The 19,688-nt window shown below is 32.6% G+C and overlaps 2 protein-coding genes across 2 annotated transcripts; both read right to left on the bottom strand.

The window, feature by feature from the left end:
- Positions 1 to 218: 218 nt before the first annotated feature.
- LOC149906104 (peroxisomal membrane protein 2) lies at positions 219 to 2,573 on the bottom strand. The gene is made up of 4 exons (XM_090105794.1): positions 2,191 to 2,573; positions 1,977 to 2,069; positions 1,383 to 1,665; positions 219 to 903 (listed from the first exon to the last, which is right to left on the bottom strand). The coding sequence occupies exons 1-4, from the start codon at positions 2,277 to 2,279 to the stop codon at positions 817 to 819; spliced, it is 552 nt and encodes a 183-aa protein (XP_089961920.1). The 5' UTR covers positions 2,280 to 2,573; the 3' UTR covers positions 219 to 816.
- A 10,233-nt stretch (positions 2,574 to 12,806) lies between these two features.
- On the bottom strand, positions 12,807 to 17,980 carry LOC149906103 (uncharacterized). The gene is made up of 5 exons (XM_090105800.1): positions 17,790 to 17,980; positions 17,566 to 17,697; positions 17,305 to 17,477; positions 15,704 to 15,782; positions 12,807 to 14,800 (listed from the first exon to the last, which is right to left on the bottom strand). Exons 1-5 carry the CDS (start codon positions 17,860 to 17,862, stop codon positions 13,713 to 13,715), a joined length of 1,545 nt encoding a protein of 514 aa, XP_089961926.1. The 5' UTR covers positions 17,863 to 17,980; the 3' UTR covers positions 12,807 to 13,712.
- Positions 17,981 to 19,688: the final 1,708 nt, after the last annotated feature.

Genomic DNA, 19,688 nt, shown 5'->3' with positions numbered 1-19,688 from the left:
TATGTCAAAAAAATTTAATTTAAGCGACAAATACAATCTTTGTAGTGTATTGAGTAAACATACAGTACAAAATAATGCAGAATTCTACACCAGTGTCTGTGTGTATACATATGTATTAACTGTGTCTAGTAAAATCCTTTGCTGTTTATCTCTCCCCTAGCGAAGTAAGCATTTAAATGTAATAAGCAATAACAAGAGACTAAAATAATACACAAGAATCAGATTAAAAGTTTTATTAAAAACATATGAATATAAAACTTGCAGATTCTTAAACAGTTTTGACTTTGTCAATGCTTATAAGCCATAATAAACTTGATATTAACAACATTCAACATTTGTTTTATGTACAATAAAATAGATAACTCATTCAGTGTAATTTTACTAACCTTTACATATCTAACCCATCAAAATAATCATCATCTTTATATTTACATTAAAAAAGTTATCAAATACAATACAACCCTGAACACCCATATCATTATTCATGTAGGAATGTTGTTGGTTAGTCTTTAAAAAGGTAATTTGAAATAACACTATCATACTAATCAATATTATGATCATATTTTAATTCTTTGCAATGTGAAAGACCAAAATAGAATCTAAAAATATGCAGTCAAATGTTACAGATACTGATTTTTAATGTATTTCTGACCAGTTATATGCAGAAATATCAAAGATAACCCCCATCGTAACATGCTATAAAAATTATCTTATATTATGCAAAATATGTCTTATCACTATTAAAGATAACAAGCCTTATTTAAATTCAGTACCAATGAAAATGCCACCACCAGTCTTTATGTAATTAGGAAGCACTCATTCTTTTTTCTGATTTTGTCGCCTTTTCGAAGCTATGAACATCGCCCATCCGAATCCGACAGCATTCATAAATAGAACACGCAACTGAAAATAATTAAAAAAGTTTATGTATTTAAATAGAGATCCTTTAAATTTTATAATATAAATTTAATTCCTATTTTGCTTATTCAAAATATCCTATGATGGAATACCGTTGTAAATTTTCCTCATATCATTTTAACAGGAAAATACAATAATTGTTTGTTCTATGTATACATTGAATATTGCCTGTAATTCAAACTTTATTTATCAGATAACATGCTTGTGTTACTTATTATAAATGTCTTGTATCACGGATATAGAATCACATGACCCAAGAATTAAGATTCAAGGGAGCCCTATACATATAGGGGGTTGCAATTTTTAAACTGAAATTAGAGACATTATTTAATACACTGGATACACACAAGCAAAGTTTCATTATTTTTGTTTGCCTTGAGTTATAATTATGGGCAATTGTTCTTGATCCTCCTAGTAAAATATCTCATTACTCATTAAATAATTGAATAAACTGCAGCACTTACCATTGGTGGTATAAAAGCCATGTTAATAACTTGGAATAAAGTAAGCCATTTCCAATTAGCTTCTAACACAGTCATGTATAAATTATTAAGTTGTTTGACCGCAGCATTGTGATTCTTTCCCTCAAATCTTGCGAGTGTATATAACGAGAAAGCCTGCATAAATGGGGCCACTATCAGCCTCTCAAATAATAGCTTCTTGGCAAGAGGAAATGCTGAATTGTATGGGAATAGTGTCTCGATTAGTTCATAGACAAAGTGTGGTATACTGCCCCCAAATATCAACCTGAAATGATAGGAACATGTTAATTAATCATGATTGATAACATCCATACTAATATTAAACAGAGGTAAGTTTGTGACATTGAAGGTAGATGTCAGAACTACTGAACCAATTTTAAAAAATATTTTCCAAATAGAAAGCCATATTATTATCTATGAGTGGCATATAACATAATAGGTAATATAATTACTACATTATCAATGAAACAGGAAATTAACACTCAATATTTTACCAGTTTACTTTTCAATATACCTATTACATTAGCAATCTAGATAGTTCTTGAATTAATTATGTAGATAGATGAAATAACTTACCCATATAATCCATATGCAAAAATTGGGTCAAACTTCAGATTTTCTCCAGCAACTACTTGAGATGCTATACTACCAGCACAGCCAATCACACAGCTATAAAATTATCAAGAGTTGTAAATCATGTACTCGAAAAAATTTCGTTTATTAACTATTATCATCGTTTAAAAATGTACTTTGACCTTTAAGACAAACTTTAATAATAACTATACGATACCTGGTTAGAGATTTAGTTTTAATCGGGTGCAAATACAAGTTTTGTAAATAGGAAGCAACCAGATTCATAATAGGTTTCGACAACGACATTTTTATAGAATGTAAAACAAGGCACACGACACTTTTCAGCGAGTTCAAAACAAAAACTAAATTTTGATTGTGTTATCACTTATCGCAAAGTAGGGTATTAGCTCTTGCTCAAGGAAATATTGTATACAAAACTCTCAAGTAGAATCTATTTAACGAATAATACCTATATCAAAGATTAATGCACAAGTAATTATCAAAATAATTATGATATGACTATTGAATGATAGTCATTTAAAGATTATTTTATTTCAAAAAAGTGAATTGGTAAAAAATACTATTGACACTTGACAGTTGACAGGTCTGTTGACAGCTTGAGCTACTGCTACCCTCGGAGCAATTAACTAGCCTGGAGAACGTAGAGTGAGAATGAACTATAGAGACGACATCGGCGTATACCCGAACGAGATGGCGAATCCTTACGTCAATGTTGCCAACTATTACAAAAACTTTTTATCCGAAAAACTGGCAAAATATCTATAAATGTTTGGGTATTTTTTTGTAAGATAGGTTTATGAAGAAAAAGACAGATTTGAAAAGATTTTGTTATTTATTAACTTAACTAGCGACCCGCCCCGGCTTCGCACGGGTGCAATGCTGATACTAAATAGTAAATACACTACAGAAAAACTGTGAACGTTGTATATAAAAACATAGCGGCCCGCTCCGGCTTCGCACGGGTATAAAATATATAGCCGGGCAATATAATATTAACTTTTGAAATTAACAAAGTAATATTGTTCAACATGATTTTTTATTAACTTTTGAAACATAAAAGTAATTCTATAGAACAATGAAATCAATTTCAAACGGAAGAGAATATAGGTAACAAAAATTAGAGGAAAAGTTATTTACGATCAATCTGAGATCGGGATTAAAAAATACTATAACTGTGGAATAAAGTTTAGTGGTAAAGTTGTAGGTACTTAAAATATTTATTACAACTTTTGCTTTTACACTTCTCGCAATTAACCACAAATATCGAAATATCCCAGTTCATATATTTTTTATAAAAAAACAAGGCTAAAGTTTAGATATCATTTCAATCAATGGTAAATAATAATAGAAAATACAGTAAAATTAGGACAAAAAAGGTCAAGTGCGAGTCGGACTCGCGCACCGAGGGCTTCGAACAAACTTAGGTAATTGTTTTATTATGTTGTATCTTTAAATGTTGCTTGTAGCAATTTTTTCTTTGTCTGTGCTATAGGACGTGGGGAGTACCTTGTAGGTTGTGATTCCCTTGCAAGTAGTTGCTAGTTTCAGAATATGCGGTTTTAATTGCTATTTCTTCTGATTCAAATTCAAATTGAATTTGAATCAGAAGACAGAATAATATGTTATAAAACAGATACGGGAATAATTACGAAAGACAAAAATTTTTTATTACTGTTGGCGACATAATTTGGACATTTATAATCTGTGCAACTTACAGAGCCACCTGGCAACACTGTTATTCGGGAAGACATTAGACATCTTTGATTTACATTTTACACGGCATTCTATACAATCCTTTCTGTTAATTACTATTTTACAATTGTTACATTAATAAAGTACATACGAGAGAATTATTACTTTCTATTATCATACAACCCGACATACATAACAGATTGGCGACGAGTAAGTGGAAATTCAACATAAAATATCAAGTGAAGAACATCGTGCGTACATTGACCCATGTGCTCCTAACACCTTTTCCTTTGTTCCAAGGGTTCCACATCCCGTGATGATAACCCGCTTCACAACCTCCTTTTTCCTTCATAATAATATACAATACATTACAAGTACGCAAAATGGAACAGCAATTGGGGCAAGTATTATCTCAAATGTTAGAAACTATTCGAGGAATTCAAGTACAACAAGCGCAATTACAACAACAATTACAAAATACGGATAAATCGGTGAGTGGAATTACATTACAACCATACGACGAAAACAATGAAAGTTTCGCATCGTATTTACAGAGGTTAGAAAATTACATTAACCTAAAAGGCGTTACAAATGATAAAACAAAATCACAGATTTTTCTGAACTGCATTGGTCCTAAATACTATCAAGTTTTACAAAATATTACAGCACCTGATTCTCCGAAAACCAAATCATATTATGAACTGATACAATTATTGAAAAACCATATTGCACCTGAACCTGGTGAAGTAGCCCAACAGCACAAATTTTGTTTACGACAACAATACGAATGTGAAAGTATTGCAAATTATGTTGCTGGTTTAAAAGAACTAGGGGAAAAATGTAACTTTAAATGCGCAAGCTGCGAACACAGCACATTTGAAACTCATCTGCGAGTACAATTCATACGAGGTCTCCGGAATTCAGAAATAAAAGAAAGATTATTACAAGAAAGCTCATCTACAAAGGTTGATGATTTAATTAAAATTGCAATGGCGATTGAGACATCTAAAGCTGAAACAAAAGAAATGTGTTCTGGTCAAGTAAACATTAACAAAATTTCAACTAAATCAAATCGTTTCAAAATTAATACAAACATACATAAACCTAAAAATATAAATACATACAAAGATAAAAATATAAATAAATCATACAGTTCATATAACGAGAAGAAGAGAGAAATAAAATGTTTTCGATGTGGCAAAGAAAACCACACAGCAAGGCAATGTCGTTTGAAACATAAACTATTTTGCAAGAAATGCAAGACAAAGGGACACATACAATCGGTATGTTTCAGAGAACAAAAACAAATTGAGTTAGTTCAGGATCAATTCACCGAGGAAGATGAAATATATGAAATACATAAGATATTTAACAATAACATACAGAGTGATAAATTTAACATAACCTTACAATTAAATGGAAAAATACATACCTTAGAACTGGATACAGGCGCTGCAGTTACTACATGCTCGACAAATTTTTATGAAAAATATTTTAATAATCTGAAACTTAAAGATACATCAGTAAAGCTAAGAACATACACAGGAGAAATAATACACCCATTAGGAACTTGTAATTTAAATATTCAGTATAAGAACACAGTTATTGAAGGAAGAATCTTTGTAATTGACCGCAAAGTAGACACCGTAGTTGGAAGAGAATGGCTTAGAAAATTGAACTTAAATTTTGAAGTAAATTCAATATACAAGGAAGAACAAGACATAACAGAAAAAGAATTCAAAAATAAATTACAAACATTATTAGAAGAATATAAAGAATTATTTACAGAAGAAATAGGTGAAATTAAAGATTATCAAGTCGCATTTAAATTGAAAGAAGATGCAGTTCCAGTTTATTTAAAGCCACGTCCAGTACCATTTGCATTGAAAAATCAAGTAGAGGCAGAAATTGACAGATTAGAAAAAGAAGGCATATTAGAAAAAATTACATACTCACAGTGGGGTACACCAATTGTTCCTGTGATGAAACATAATGGAAAGGTACGCCTATGTGCCGACTACAGAGCTACATTAAATAAAAACCTAGAAAATGACAACTATCCAATCCCTCGAGTTGAAGAGATATTTTCAAAGCTCAGCGGTGGTAAATATTTTTGTACATTGGACATTAACCAAGCGTATTTACATATGAAGACAAATGATGATACAGCAGAGATGCAAGCCATAAGTACATGTAAGGGTACATACAAAGTAAGAAGACTGATGTTCGGTGTGAAAATAGCACCAAATGTTTGGCAAAGATACATGGATCAGACATTACAAGGATTAGAAGGTACAGCTTGTTTTTTTGATGATATCGCTTTACAAGGACATACATACATACAATTACTACAAAGAATCCGAAAGGTATTTAATAAACTTAAAGAATGTGGATTACATCTAAACAAGAAGTTAGAGAAAGCAACAATGAAGAATTAAAGGTATACAAAGAGTTTAAACCAGGAGATAGAGTACAAATAAGGATGTATGATAGTAACAAATGGAAATTTGGAAGAATATTAGAGAGGAAAGGAAAATTACATTACAAGGTGGAAGTAGATGGAAAGATACATCACAGACATACTGATCAGATAATAAAGACATCATGCTTGAGTGAGAATATTAATACACCAGATACTTACCGACCAACTTACCTGCAAGAGAGTTCACCCACACCAGCTTCACCTGAAAAAGAATGCATACAACCTAGCCCTACAGTAATAACACATACACCAAGAAGATCATCTATACAGCCAGTAGCAAGTCCAGGAAATTACCAACCAGAAAACCTTGTACCAGAAACAATTCCAGATACACATGAACCTACACCATCCAGAATTGAAATCCGTCGTAGTACTAGGATGAGAAAACCTCCCAATAGATTGAACCTTTAAATTTATAACGAGGGAGAGTGTTGGCGACATAATTTGGACATTTATAATCTGTGCAACTTACAGAGCCACCTGGCAACACTGTTATTCGGGAAGACATCTTTGATTTACATTTTACACGGCATTCTATACAATCCTTTCTGTTAATTACTATTTTACAATTGTTACATTAATAAAGTACATACGAGAGAATTATTACTTTCTATTATCATACAACCCGACATACATAACAATTACATTATATAAAAAAAAAATATTTTTATTTTTAACTTATAACCCCTTTACTCATGAACGCAAATATTGTAATGTATTCAATTGATATTCACATCAAAAACTTAGCTTTATAGTCATAAGTGTATTTCTCTCACGCATTACTTGTCATTTTAGTGCCTATTTATAATAAAAAAGTACTGGGAATAGTTCAAATTAAAAGCAAATTAAACGAAATACATTTATTTGAAAATGAACAGCAAAATGACGGTAGAAATAAATGGGTAGAGGTTCCGCGATAATGTGCGCGCGAGTAGCAGACGAAAGCGCGCCGCACCGCGGTGAGGAAGGCGCGGGGGGTGGCCTTCCGGATTTTACTCCAACACGGCCTCTCCTGACGGGGCAGCGTCCTCGCTGCCTTCAGTGGCAGCTGCAGCTCGTGTGGAAGGGCCAGCTTCGCAGTCTTCAGCGTTATGATGTGCATCGTAACCTGGAATATACAAAAAAACCGACATTGAAAAAAAAATACTTAAACCAATGCAAATGAGGAAAACTGAACCGGAAAACCGAACCGTGTAACAAACTTTACACAAACATTAACATTTAATATTAAAAAAAACATTTCACGATTTTGGGGAAAATTTTACCCTGTACTGGTATCCCTCATGTTAATCACATGATTATACCATAAATTTGAAACTACGTAAAAACAAATGGCGTCCTGAACAACAAGAACACTTCGTAATTTAGTCGGATAACACAAAAAAATGTTTACGTCTATTTCGATTTCATTGAAAATATTATATATTTGTAGATAATTTCACATTAGAGTTAATGAAAATGTATCAACTATATCCAGTTCTATAAAACAATATACTTCAAATAAGTTTACTTACGTGTGAAAGGTAATATTTGGTAATCTTCGTTCCGGCCGATTTTTACAACCAATCACACTACAACGCACCATAGACCGGGAGATACTGACACAAAATTTCGAGTCATTTGTAACAAGGATGGCGGTTCTACAGGGGTCTTAGTACGCAATGACAAAAAGAAAAATGATGGTGTGAACGCTGGTACCGGTGGCTTAGTCGCGTGGGCGTTTGTCGAACTCGTCGGAAAAATAGCGAAAGTCAAACGATTTGTAACACAAAAATTTTAGAATTTACCGATAGCCCATAAAAAAGTAGTAGGCGGTAGTGTCATGCCATACTTTTCCGGTGTGACTTACAGCCCGCCATACCGACGCGAATGTGTTGATTTAAATAAAACAATCATTCAACCATTTGTACCAGGCTAACTTTTGCACAGGTAACTATCGTCGTGCAGCCATTTACGAAAATCGCCATGCCATACTTTTCGGACGATTCCAAATGGTCGCCATACCGCCGAAAATCTGCAAAAAATTTTTATTTCGCCAAACTTTTTGTACCAGTATTGCATTTGGATTTTTGGAGAGTATTTGATAAAATGTGACCATTATTATATTTGCCATACTTCTAGGAGGGGGAAAAAGTGCTGCCATACTTCATAAATAAATTTATTATTAATTTATAGAAGTGAATATTTCTACCACTTATATCTTTGAAATTTTGTATTTATATTTGTTGAACCTCAAACTTACAGGAAAAATAAGTGCCATACTGTTACAAATCGTTTGACTTTCGCTATTTTCCGACGAGTTCGACTAACGTCCACGCGACTAAGCCGCCGGTACCAGCGTTCACGTCATCGTTTTTCTTTTTGTCATTGCGTACTAAGACCCCTGTAGAACCGCCATCCTGTTACAAATGACTCGAAATTTTGTGTCAGTATCTCCCGGTCTACCATATTTACACTTAAAGTCGGATTAAAACAGATCACTGTCAATGTTTATTAAACTTTGAAGTCACATAACAGCGAGAAAAAACAGAAAACTAGCAAAACAATGGACTGTAGCCGCTTGTTTGGGACAAACTGCCTTTGTCCCCAACAAAAGAAATCGCATAACATGAGAGAAACAAAAAACAATGTTTCTGTCTCGCTTGCTCTTAGCTTTATAGTCATAAGTGTATTTCTCTCACGCATTACTTGTCATTTTAGTGCCTCCTCTATGGTTCATTCTCACTCTACGCTGGAGAAGTAACAATTAATTGAACAATATCGCACTAGTTTGGCCTTTTTAGCTTATGGCAAAATGTCATGCGAAAAAAGAGGACAGATATATGTCAGTTCGACAGTTTGAAATGATATGTAGCCATTTCAGTTTTGATCACCAGTCTGGTGATCATCACTTGGTTATTTTAATTATTTTTTTTGAAGTCAAAAACGAGTGTTTTAGTTTAATTTGTTATTTTATGAAAAAACAATTGACTAAAGATAATATGGCTTGTGTTGCTTACGGCTAGTGTTGCCGCTCGATAGTCCACTATCGATAGTCTATCGATTAACTATCGATAGTTGGGGAAAAGCAATAGTATCGATAGCACTATCGATACTATCGATAGTGTCGATACTATCGATAGTATCGATAGTCCTATAAGCGTAAATACTATCGACACATAGCAATACCATCGATAGTATCGATACTATCGAAGCTCAATATCGAACGAACTATCGATACTATCGATAGTGTCGATACTATCGAAGCTCAATATCGAACGAACTATCGATACTATCGATAGTGTCGATACTATCGATAAACTGAGTCATAATATGGGTCGGTGGCACTGACTGACCCATTATACCAAGAAATCGTGAACAATACTATTGCACAATTTACTACTATCGATAGCTCAAAACTATCGATAGTATCAGTACTATCGATAGTATCGATTGTAGTTGCAATATTCAGTAGCAATAGTATCGATACTATCGACAGTATCGATAGTATAGCAACTATTGGCAATCAATACTATCGATTTTATCGATACTATTGCAGTTCATCAATAGTATTCCATGATTAACGCTATCGATAGTATCGATAGTATCGATAATATCGATACTATCGATAGTGCTATCGATATTCTGACTTATTTTCAAGGTCAACTATCGATAGTCAAACTATCGATAGTTCGGCAACACTACTTACGGCGGTAAAAGCCGTAGTAATGTGAAATCGGACGAAGATAGGAATTTGTCATTTCACAGGTTAGTGATTTTGATCAATTTTTGGCTAATTGTATTATAAATCAGTGAATTTACGTTATTTTCTAAATCATCTATGTTTTATCTACCCTTGATCATTGAAATGAAATCATAATTAGCTTATTTTTTAGAGAAAATGCAAAATATTACTTCCATAGTGTTGTGCAATTATCGATACTTTGATAGAAACGAAATATACGTACTTTGCTAAGGTACTTTGACAATGACTGCTTTAAATCAAATAGATTAGGAGAAAAAAGTTATTTAAGTATGGATTTTATTGTTATTTGCAGGTTTCTGGCTTGAGAACAATTAAAAGATGTTTGGGTTAAAGCTATAGCACAGGGAAAATTGAAAGCCTTCAAAACATTCTCGGCCTTGTTCAAATCATTTCTAATCAGACGGGAAGAAAAGTAAAGTGCTTTGCAGAGATGCTGTGCGACAAGTTTAAGGTGGCATCTATTTTAAATAATAAATATTGTAATTTGGTAATTAAGTATCGAAATAAAATGTTGTTAAAAAAATAAATGTTTATTTGTTTTATTTGAAGCAATTTATTTTAAACTTTTACCAATTTTTTCCTGTGGGAATGAGTTATTTTCCCGCGGTAAATTGTAGCCTATATGTTATTCTGATGTTTAAACTATATAATTGTAAAGTTCCATAAAAACTCATTCAGTAGTTTTTACGTGAAAGAGTATCAAATGTCCATCCATACTAATATTATAAATGCGAAAGTAACTCTGTCTGTCTGTCTGTTACTCAATCACTCCTAAACTACTGAACCAATTTGCATGAAATTTGGTATGGAGATATTTTGATACTGGAGAAAGGAGATAGGCTACCTTTTATTGCGAAATATGTACCACGGGCGAAGCCGGGGCGGACCTCTAGTTCTTATATATTTTTGCTTTTATAATATTAGTAGGAGACGACTATTGATTTGTAAAAAGATCAACCAAGTGGAGGTCAGATTCGCGCACGAAGGGTTCCGTAGGTATAATTCTATGAATGAATCTATGAAAACAGGAAAAAATACGTACCTTTTTACGAAACCATAAAAACAACCTAAACCGAAATACCTAATAATATTTTTTATAAATACCACTACCATACAATGCAAGGCAGTCAATACGCATCGTAAATGAATAATTCCAAATTAAACGAATCTTAAAATTTGGAATTACCTATCCATAATTCAAAATTAAAGGAATCTTAAATTATCTTCAAGCAATTTTATATCTTAATTTTTTTATTTATCGATATTTTAGTATTCGATAAAGTGTCAAGCACTACCTTTTTAGAACAAAAAGTGGCTACATGAGGATTTGAATGCCAAGCAGATAACAGTGTGTTGTCTCTTTCTATCGCATTAATAAGGGTATTGAATAAAAGAGAGCCACTATATAAGAAACGTTCAATTAATTGTTACTTCTCCAGGCTTGTTAATTGCTCCGAGCTGCTACCTGTCAGGCTGTCATGGTGTCATGCTCGGTGTCATGGTACCTACCTTATCAAACTATCAATACATACCTACATACGCATACCTAATTATCAACGAGCTCACCTTTTTGAAGTGAAAACTTCTTTTGCGGCGTTGAGCACTTTTTCTGTAATGGGTTAAAATTTTAAACTCGCGTCAGGACACGTGACCTTATCGAAAAAGCGCGTAAGACGCCCCGTTTTCCAATTACAAAGCATAATGCGACTCAGTGCCGCACAATGCCGAATTATGCTGATGCTCACACTGATGCTTAATTGGAACATGAAACGCACCAGCAGGTTTTAGTTCAGTGTTGAAAAAAAAATATTCATAGAGTTAGCAATAACCTCATTAATGTGTAAATAAATATTTACGGTTATTTTAAGTAATTCTGGATTTTGATTATTTCATTAACATTTTTTTCAATGTTTGTACCTTCATCCATACTTATATTTATTTTTTTAACACAATTTGAATTAACTTTGATTATTTCGAAAAAACTACAATGAAACGAAAGCTTTAAATTTTTTTCCAACAATTAATAATTACTAACGATAAATCGATTGCACGCATCAATTCACGCGCATTACTTTTTCTAGTGCTCGATTGCGCGAAGCGTTGCTGTAGTTTCTTTCGAAGCTTTCTTTCTGAATACGCCCTTAAGCATTATGCCGCATAATGCGCTCTAGTGCTGTAATTGGAAAACGGGGACGGATACCATTCCAAAATATCAAACATGCTCAACGTCAAGTTTCAAGCTGTGGTTTCAAGTTTTCACTTCTGGCCGGCACTCCCGGAGTGTAACCCGTCTTTTTTTTATTTATTTTAATTTTTAATATGCCATATCGTTAGTTCATGGTTTGTTCTTAATTGTTTGCTATAATTGTTTGTTCGTTAATTGTTTATTAACAATAAAAAAAATAAAAATATACTGTTTGCACCAAGTTTGGTGTCGTATTCCTTAGAATATACTTTGTATCAGAGACATCTAGTGGTGAATAGAAGAATCGAAATTAATAATGACTATAGCCTACTCCTAATAGATGGCGCTGTATTCAATTTCAATACTATACGATTCGTGAAATATAATACAAATACTATAAAGCACTAAGAAAAAATGTATAATTAAAGTTTTGATGGTTATCTTAATATTGATTTAGCTGCAAACTTAAAATATCACACTAAAGTACAAACTACTAGCGCCATCTACATCAAGATCAGATGTATTATATTTTATTTCTGTGACATCTAGCGATGACTAGGCATAACTAATTGCACACGAGTTACTGCAAGATTCTAATAGATGGCGCTTTTATCAATTTCATAATTACTGAATTTCCGGAATTACAAGACTAGTATTACGTTTAAAAATAATAAGCCCGAAAGTGTTAAGCCTGTGTTAACTAGGTAATCCATACTACTATTTGTATGAGAAAGGACATAGGCTACTTTTTATCCCGGGAAATAGGATAGGTTTTAACCCGGAAATCCCACGGGAACAGGAACTATGCGGGTTTTTCTTTGACTGCGCGGGCGAAGCTGCGGGTGGAAAGCTAGTAAAGAATAATGACGTGTTCGACCGAGTGAGCAAGACGCCATACATTTTTTTTACTTATTATATTATACAATGATTATACATTAATCTACTACTAAACTTGCCTTGGGCGTTGAAACACATGAGGAGAAACAAGAATTAGGATTTAAAAAAATAAAACCACAATAAGAGAGAATAGTTTATTTATTATAATAAGATTATAATAAAGATAAATACACATTAAAGAACATTCATAAATTATACTAAATTATTACAACCATAGTGACATATAGACATAATGTAGTTCGTTTTTAATAATTATATTATATTATCCTTCATTAATATACAATAATAATTATTCAATAATCAAAAAGCGAAATTTCTAGAAGTAAGTATAAAAATATAATATATATCAGCCCTGCGTTATGCAATTTCATAACTCATATATTATTATTATTTATAAGGGACCCTTATTATTAAAAACTGTATCATTATAATATCTGAACTCTGAAGACTTGTGCGTTTTAATAGAATATTTCATAATAAAACTCTTTAAAATAAATTTATATTACATCCTTAATAAATTAAATTTGGCTAATTTTGTACAGTAGCTAAGTTTAATTTCAAAATCAATTCTTTACAAAATTTATATGATTTCAGTCAGCCATTATTCTATTTATTTTACGATAGGTACTTAAAATTGGCACTTTGATGGCCTTTGTAGTGTAGTAAGAATATGTTTACAAGAAATATTGTTATGTACATCAAAATCTGAGTTCGCACCTAGCTACCATTGTACAATTTATCCAACTGACTCTGTAAGTTGTGAGATGTAATCGCTGGAGTGTCAGGTATTTCATTATTTCTCATTTTCAACGGTGTGTTCAAAAACTTCATGTTTTCTTTCATTTGCATATACATGTTGTGAGCAATGAGGTTACTGCTATCTAGCATTGTAGGTGACTGTACACTACTTGATACATTTGGCATTGATTTATGGAACACTTTCTTCCGCAAGCAAAGATTTTTCTTTGGTATTTTGTAAGACGGTGACTTGATGACGGAACACGGTTTGCTTGTCAATGTATTTTTGTCTGTTTCAGTTGTTGGTACATTGTCTACAGTTTGCTCAACTTTAATTTCAGGTTTAATCTCACTTGTTTGTAATGGTTGGCTGTTTTGCTTCTCCTGTATTAATTTTTGAACATGCTTCTGACGTTTCAAGTATGACTTCTTAATACGCGTCAAAAAATTAATGCAATTCTCTATCGTTACTACACTGTCTTTTACTTGTTTCTCTGTTTGTAATAAATCATTCAGTTCAGAGTTTATACTCTCTGTATTGTTAACGGTTGCTTTATTCAACAAGTCACATAGAGACACGATAACGCTTTCTTCTCGTTTACTTGTCTCTTTGCTGTTAGTCAAGTTATCAAAACTCATTATAGTATTGTCATTGTAAAGTATGGAGTCTTCGTTCAACGAAACATTATTGGAATTACTGAAGAATTCCTGTACATTTCTGTATTCCTTGAATGGTGTGGATACTGGTGGTGACACTTCTGCTATATTTTCTAATGTAGGTTCTTCCACCTTGGCCGTTTTCTTCTCTTCTATGTCATTGATTTCTTTCTCCTTTTGCAAGAAACTAGTGTCACTTGATTTCCATGAAATGTTGGATATTGGAGTATCTGGTATTGGCGGCTTCAGTTTCTGCTTTAATATGCTTTTTGGTGTGACTGGCTTGTGTTTGGGAACATTTGATATGTATGAATAGTTTTCTTTATTTGCTATTGTCACTCTGTTTGGCCTGCTTGAAGCTGGAGTTTCTGCTATTTTACATACACCACTGATTCTTATTAGAGATATAGCTATAAATAGTACAAATATATTAAAAAAAAAAACAACAATTTTGTAATTCATAATATCTATACTTATAATAAACTAGAGGTCCGCCCCGGCTTCGCCCGTGGTACATATTTCGCAATAAAAGGTAGCCTATGTCCTTTCTCGGGTATCAAAATATCTGCATACCAAATTTCATGCAAATTGGTTCAGTAGTTAAGGCGTGATTGAGTAACAGACAGACAGACAGACAGAGTTACTTTCGCATTTATAATATTAGTATGGATCTGTAGAGAGGCCAATTCTGTACATGAAATATATTTAAAAAAAAACTATGAAGGGGTGATAAGGGATCGCTACTGATGCCAAAAATGCAATCAGTAAAATTTTTGTCTGTCTGTCTGTCTGTCTGTCTGTCTGTCTGTCTGTCTGTCTGTCTGTATATTCGTTATAGAAACAAAAACTACACGACGGATTTTAACCAAATTTGGCACAATTATTCTTCATACTCCTGGGCAGGTTATAGTAAAAGAATCATGTAAATCGGTGTAGAAACACCAAAGTTATACATGAAATACGCTATAAGTCATCGCACGTGAATACAGAATCATGCAGCCATAAGGATTATTTTTGTGTATCAGTTGCCGCGTTCGACGCGCTTCGCGGCGGGAGCTATAAAAAGGCGGCGGGTCTGCACCCGTTTCGCGTTGTCATGGCATCACGTGTGAACGGCTGAACCGATTTCGATAATTCTTTTCTATTATATTCCTTGAAGTACGAGGATGGTTTATGTAGAGAAAACGTAAATATGTACCACGGGCGAAGCCGGGGCGGACCGCTAGTAATACATAAATTACAATGAAAAACATTCGAGTAATTACCATATATATCATACTAACTTTGAATTAAGAAAATATTAATATGTTTACCTTTCTTAGCTTTTACAGCTGGCTTGGGGAATTTTGGCGTTTCTGGATTGAATCCAGTTTTCCTTGTGTTCAAAGATGGCTGAAATTTGTTAATGGGATAATAAATAACTGGATCCGTGGTATAATATAAAATTCCTACATTCAAGATTCTAAATATGAGGAATAAAGGTCTGATTAAATTTTTATTGTACAACACAATTTCTTCAAGATTATGAAACCAATTACAATTTAAGAGTGTGCTGTGGGGTCTACTATTTATAACTTTTTTACCCTTAGCTGGTATCGCCTTTTTTGGCAACACTACCGGTATCGTGGGTCAAATTTTACCCATACCAAACAATCTGTTGTAGAACGTTGATTTTTTATAATTTGTATAAAATATGGTTAGTTATGAAATAAACAAATATTTTTTTACAAAATTAACTTTTTTTTATAATTTGTATAAAATATGGTTAGTTATGAAATAAACAAATATTTTTTTACAAAATTAACTTTGTTTAATTTTAGAATATAAAAAAAATATTATGTTTTACACGCATTTGTAAATAACCTTATTTTTTGGCACTTTTTGGTTAGTGTGAACTTAAAACATAAAAAAAAATAGAAATGTAAGAAAAAATTTAAGTAAAAGATATTTATGGCACTTCTTATATCTTTATAATAACAAAAAAATAAATTACTTCTGAGATCAGCATAAAATAAAAAAAATGACAACCAAAACCAAAATGACTTCTGACTGACCATCTTCTTCGCTCTCATCTCTCGTATTTTCTCTTATTCTCGTATTCTCCTCTTCGTTTTCACTGTCGTCAGAACTTACTCCAAAATACAAGTCACAATGCAGTCTTCTGAGCAACTAACAGGTTAGGGACTGTCTCGATCATCGTCGATGATTTCGTCGTCACAAAGTTGGGTTATATTTGGTGTCCTTTCATTTTCCGATTCCAAATCATCACTTAAGTCGTCTATATCAACTCCTCGATTTGTCTGTCGTTCAGAAAGCCGCCATTATAGTACAAATAAACACTAAAACAAAAAAAGTACGTAATTACACTCAGTGAAAAAAGTTACTTATTTGGTGTCGTGGGTCAAACGTGACCCAGACAGCTACTTACCTCCACTCCTAAGATAGTCCCAGTGCTGCACTTCCACCCCCCGCCGCAGCTAGTGACGTACTGAGAATACGTAGAAGCGCACAGTCGTTGCATAAATATTAAAAGAATTATAACCGAAAATGTTCGCTTCTGGGTCAAATTTGACCCACGATACCTGCTAAGGGTTATAACAATAAAACTAATAATAATTGTTTCTGTAGTTGCACACAAATCCAATAAGCATAGCTTTAAAACCTACATATCTGTGTTTAATTTTAATGTTGTCTTTCTTTCTTTCATATTCCTAACTCACGAAAAGTTATTGTACTGTACTAACAGTACAACTAGACCTACAGACTAACGACAGCTATGAGCTAGCCAGACAACTGGTGTAAGTGAGACAATGTATACTTACATCTATTTCATAGATACACTACAGTTATAAATTGGCAAATTAAATAGAATACATAAATAAAAAGAGAATGGATAGTGCCAAATCCTTGTTACCTTTGGTTTAGATTGAAAGTTCAATGATTTTTTCACTGGTTTGTTTTTCATCTGTTCATTCATAATAGTTGTCCTTCGAAATTTATTTTCCACTTTTACTGATGAGTTCCAATTCTTTTTATTAGATGACTCAGCTGTCTGTGCTGGTCGCCTTGGTGTTTTATCTTTTAAAGCTAAAAATAAACAATGATTAAAAAATTATGTATAATTTGACTGTCTGTTTAAAAATATCGAGATAATATCATTATTCTAATTTTGTACCAAGTATTCCAGCTTGCATTTCAGCTATAGTCATAGGTTTAATAGATTTAACTGCTGTTCGAGTCTCGGCCAAAGCTTTTCGTGGTTGCTTTATTGTAGTTAACGATTGCATAGAATTATTTGAACAAATACCTGAAAAAGTTATGATATTTAATAATAATTATAACAATTTGGTTAATAATCAAAGCTTTATGAAATTTCAAAACACAACACATAAAACGTACCACTTAATCCTGGTAGCAATTCTGCCATCGTCATGGCCTGGAATTTAGGCCTACTTTTCGCAGTTGTATCCATTTCCAATATTTTTTATTTATTTATCAGCATAAATCTAAATCTGCACACTAAAATAAGCTAAAATACAAAATCAACATCGCTAGTTTTTCAAATTTATTTATCAACTGTCATCCGACGGCGACCGTTGAAGACCGAGGTTGAAGAAGCGTTTCTGAGATTCATTTTACGCTGTTACGCGTTATAATAATTAGAAATGACAGTTGAAAATTATTGAACCAAATTACGATATCATACAAGCACATACAAATAATTATAATTAATATAAATAAGTATGGTATTTCATTAAATTTTAATTACCTACATCATAGAAAAATATTTTTTACGTAAAAATTTGTGACTCTTTTTAACCTGTGTTGGAAAGTTAGTGTTATATATGAGGCGTTTGCGGGCGTTTGTAATAATCGCCTTTGATTTAATGTCTTTCTGTAAAAATCATCAGTAAGTTCATGGGCGTAGCTAGCCATTGGCTCAGGGTGGGGCAACAAAAAAAATATTATGTAACTAGCAACTATAGCCGAAGTCTTATCCCGGTTAATTTTTAGGGCACGAACCTCAAAAGGAAAAAACGAAACCCTTAGAGGATAACTTTGTTGTCCGTCTGTCTGTCTGTCTATTACCTACTACCTATTTTCTCAGGAACGCGTGGCTGTATCAAGCTGAAATTAATATTAAATACTAAAGTCTACCGTCTCTTGAAGCTGAGAAAAAAATCAAACTTATAAATCAACAACAAACCATCAAAAGATACAGTCGTTTATGTTGCAAATTTTCACACTATTCATCGTTCGACGAACATTTCGACCTTCTTCGATAAATGAGCTATCTAACACCGAAAGAATTTTTGAAATCGGACCAGTAGTTCCCGAGATTAGCGCGTTCAAACTTCAAACAAACAAGCAAACTCTTCAGCTTTATAATATTAGTATAGATATAGTTTACTATAAATACAATAATATGATGGAGGTACCTAATTTATTTTTATCATGAAATATAAAACAAATTCTATGTAAATTGAAAATTAAACTATTTTCAATGGCAGACATAACTCAGTAAATAAAGCGTTTAAACAAGCACTAAATTTCAGGTCAATTTTTTTTTTGTTTTCGGTTAATAATCACTCACCATAAAAAATAAAAATGCTGACAGATCCAGGTGGAGCTTCGCTCACAATCTTGAAGAAAATTTTTTGGCTGATATCTCGGAAACTATCCACTTTAGGGCATTTGTGTTGACTTTTTTGTAGAGAGTAAAATTTCGCATCTTTTATACCCTGTAAACTTTTTTTTAAATCTTACCGTTTACGATATACCTATGGCCTATTTGATGAACCGGTTCATCGTTTTTGGCTTATAACTCTTAAAATATTGGAATAATGAATAAAATGCACTATCAATTTTTTAGGATCATTTCATTTCATTTTGTTCTCTACAACTTTTGTTTGAATTTTTTTTCTAATGCCCATATTTTTTGACTTGTTGAAATGCCTGCGCTCGGCGGGTGACGCATCAGCCCAAAAGTTTTTTCACGGATGTAATGAAGATGAAGAAGAGATACGCAAAGCAAGTAGATTTTTGCCGTACTATCCAAATTCCGAATCCGTGGCAATTTTTTTTAAAGAAACATGAATTTTTAACACTTTCTTTAAATATTCTCCTTTCGTTTTCTTTTATTTCATTCTTGTAACCCAATATAATATAATTACTCAATATTATTATGTAGTTTTACGAAATTTAATAAAATAAAATATTTAAAAAGTCCATAACTATTGCAGGTGAGGTAATAACTACACTATTAATTTTAAGTCAAAACAACTTTTGCCCTAAAGT

Source organism: Colias eurytheme, chromosome 9 (genome assembly GCF_061535395.1).
Source record: "Colias eurytheme isolate Ceu_HAF_F1 chromosome 9, ilColEury1 Martin Lab GWU primary, whole genome shotgun sequence".
In the NCBI taxonomy this organism is placed as follows: Eukaryota; Metazoa; Arthropoda; class Insecta; order Lepidoptera; family Pieridae; genus Colias; species Colias eurytheme.
The sequence above is the reverse complement of the archived record's forward strand: the minus strand, read 5'-3'. Positions and strand labels throughout refer to the sequence as shown.

Bases quoted from the DNA above. Each gene is read 5' to 3' on its own strand.
- LOC149906104 (XM_090105794.1), bottom strand. From the start codon at position 2,279: ATGTCGTTGTCGAAACCTATTATGAATCTGGTTGCTTCCTATTTACAA. The intron at 1,666-1,976 runs GTAAGTTATTTC...CTATCATTTCAG, and splicing joins TTTGCATATGGATTATATGG to GTTGATATTTGGGGGCAGTA. The intron at 904-1,382 runs GTAAGTGCTGCA...AATTATTTTCAG, and splicing joins TGGCTTTTATACCACCAATG to TTGCGTGTTCTATTTATGAA.
- LOC149906103 (XM_090105800.1), bottom strand. From the start codon at position 17,862: ATGGATACAACTGCGAAAAGTAGGCCTAAATTCCAGGCCATGACGATG. The intron at 17,698-17,789 runs GTACGTTTTATG...TAACTTTTTCAG, and splicing joins ATTGCTACCAGGATTAAGTG to GTATTTGTTCAAATAATTCT. The intron at 17,478-17,565 runs GTACAAAATTAG...GTTTATTTTTAG, and splicing joins AATGCAAGCTGGAATACTTG to CTTTAAAAGATAAAACACCA.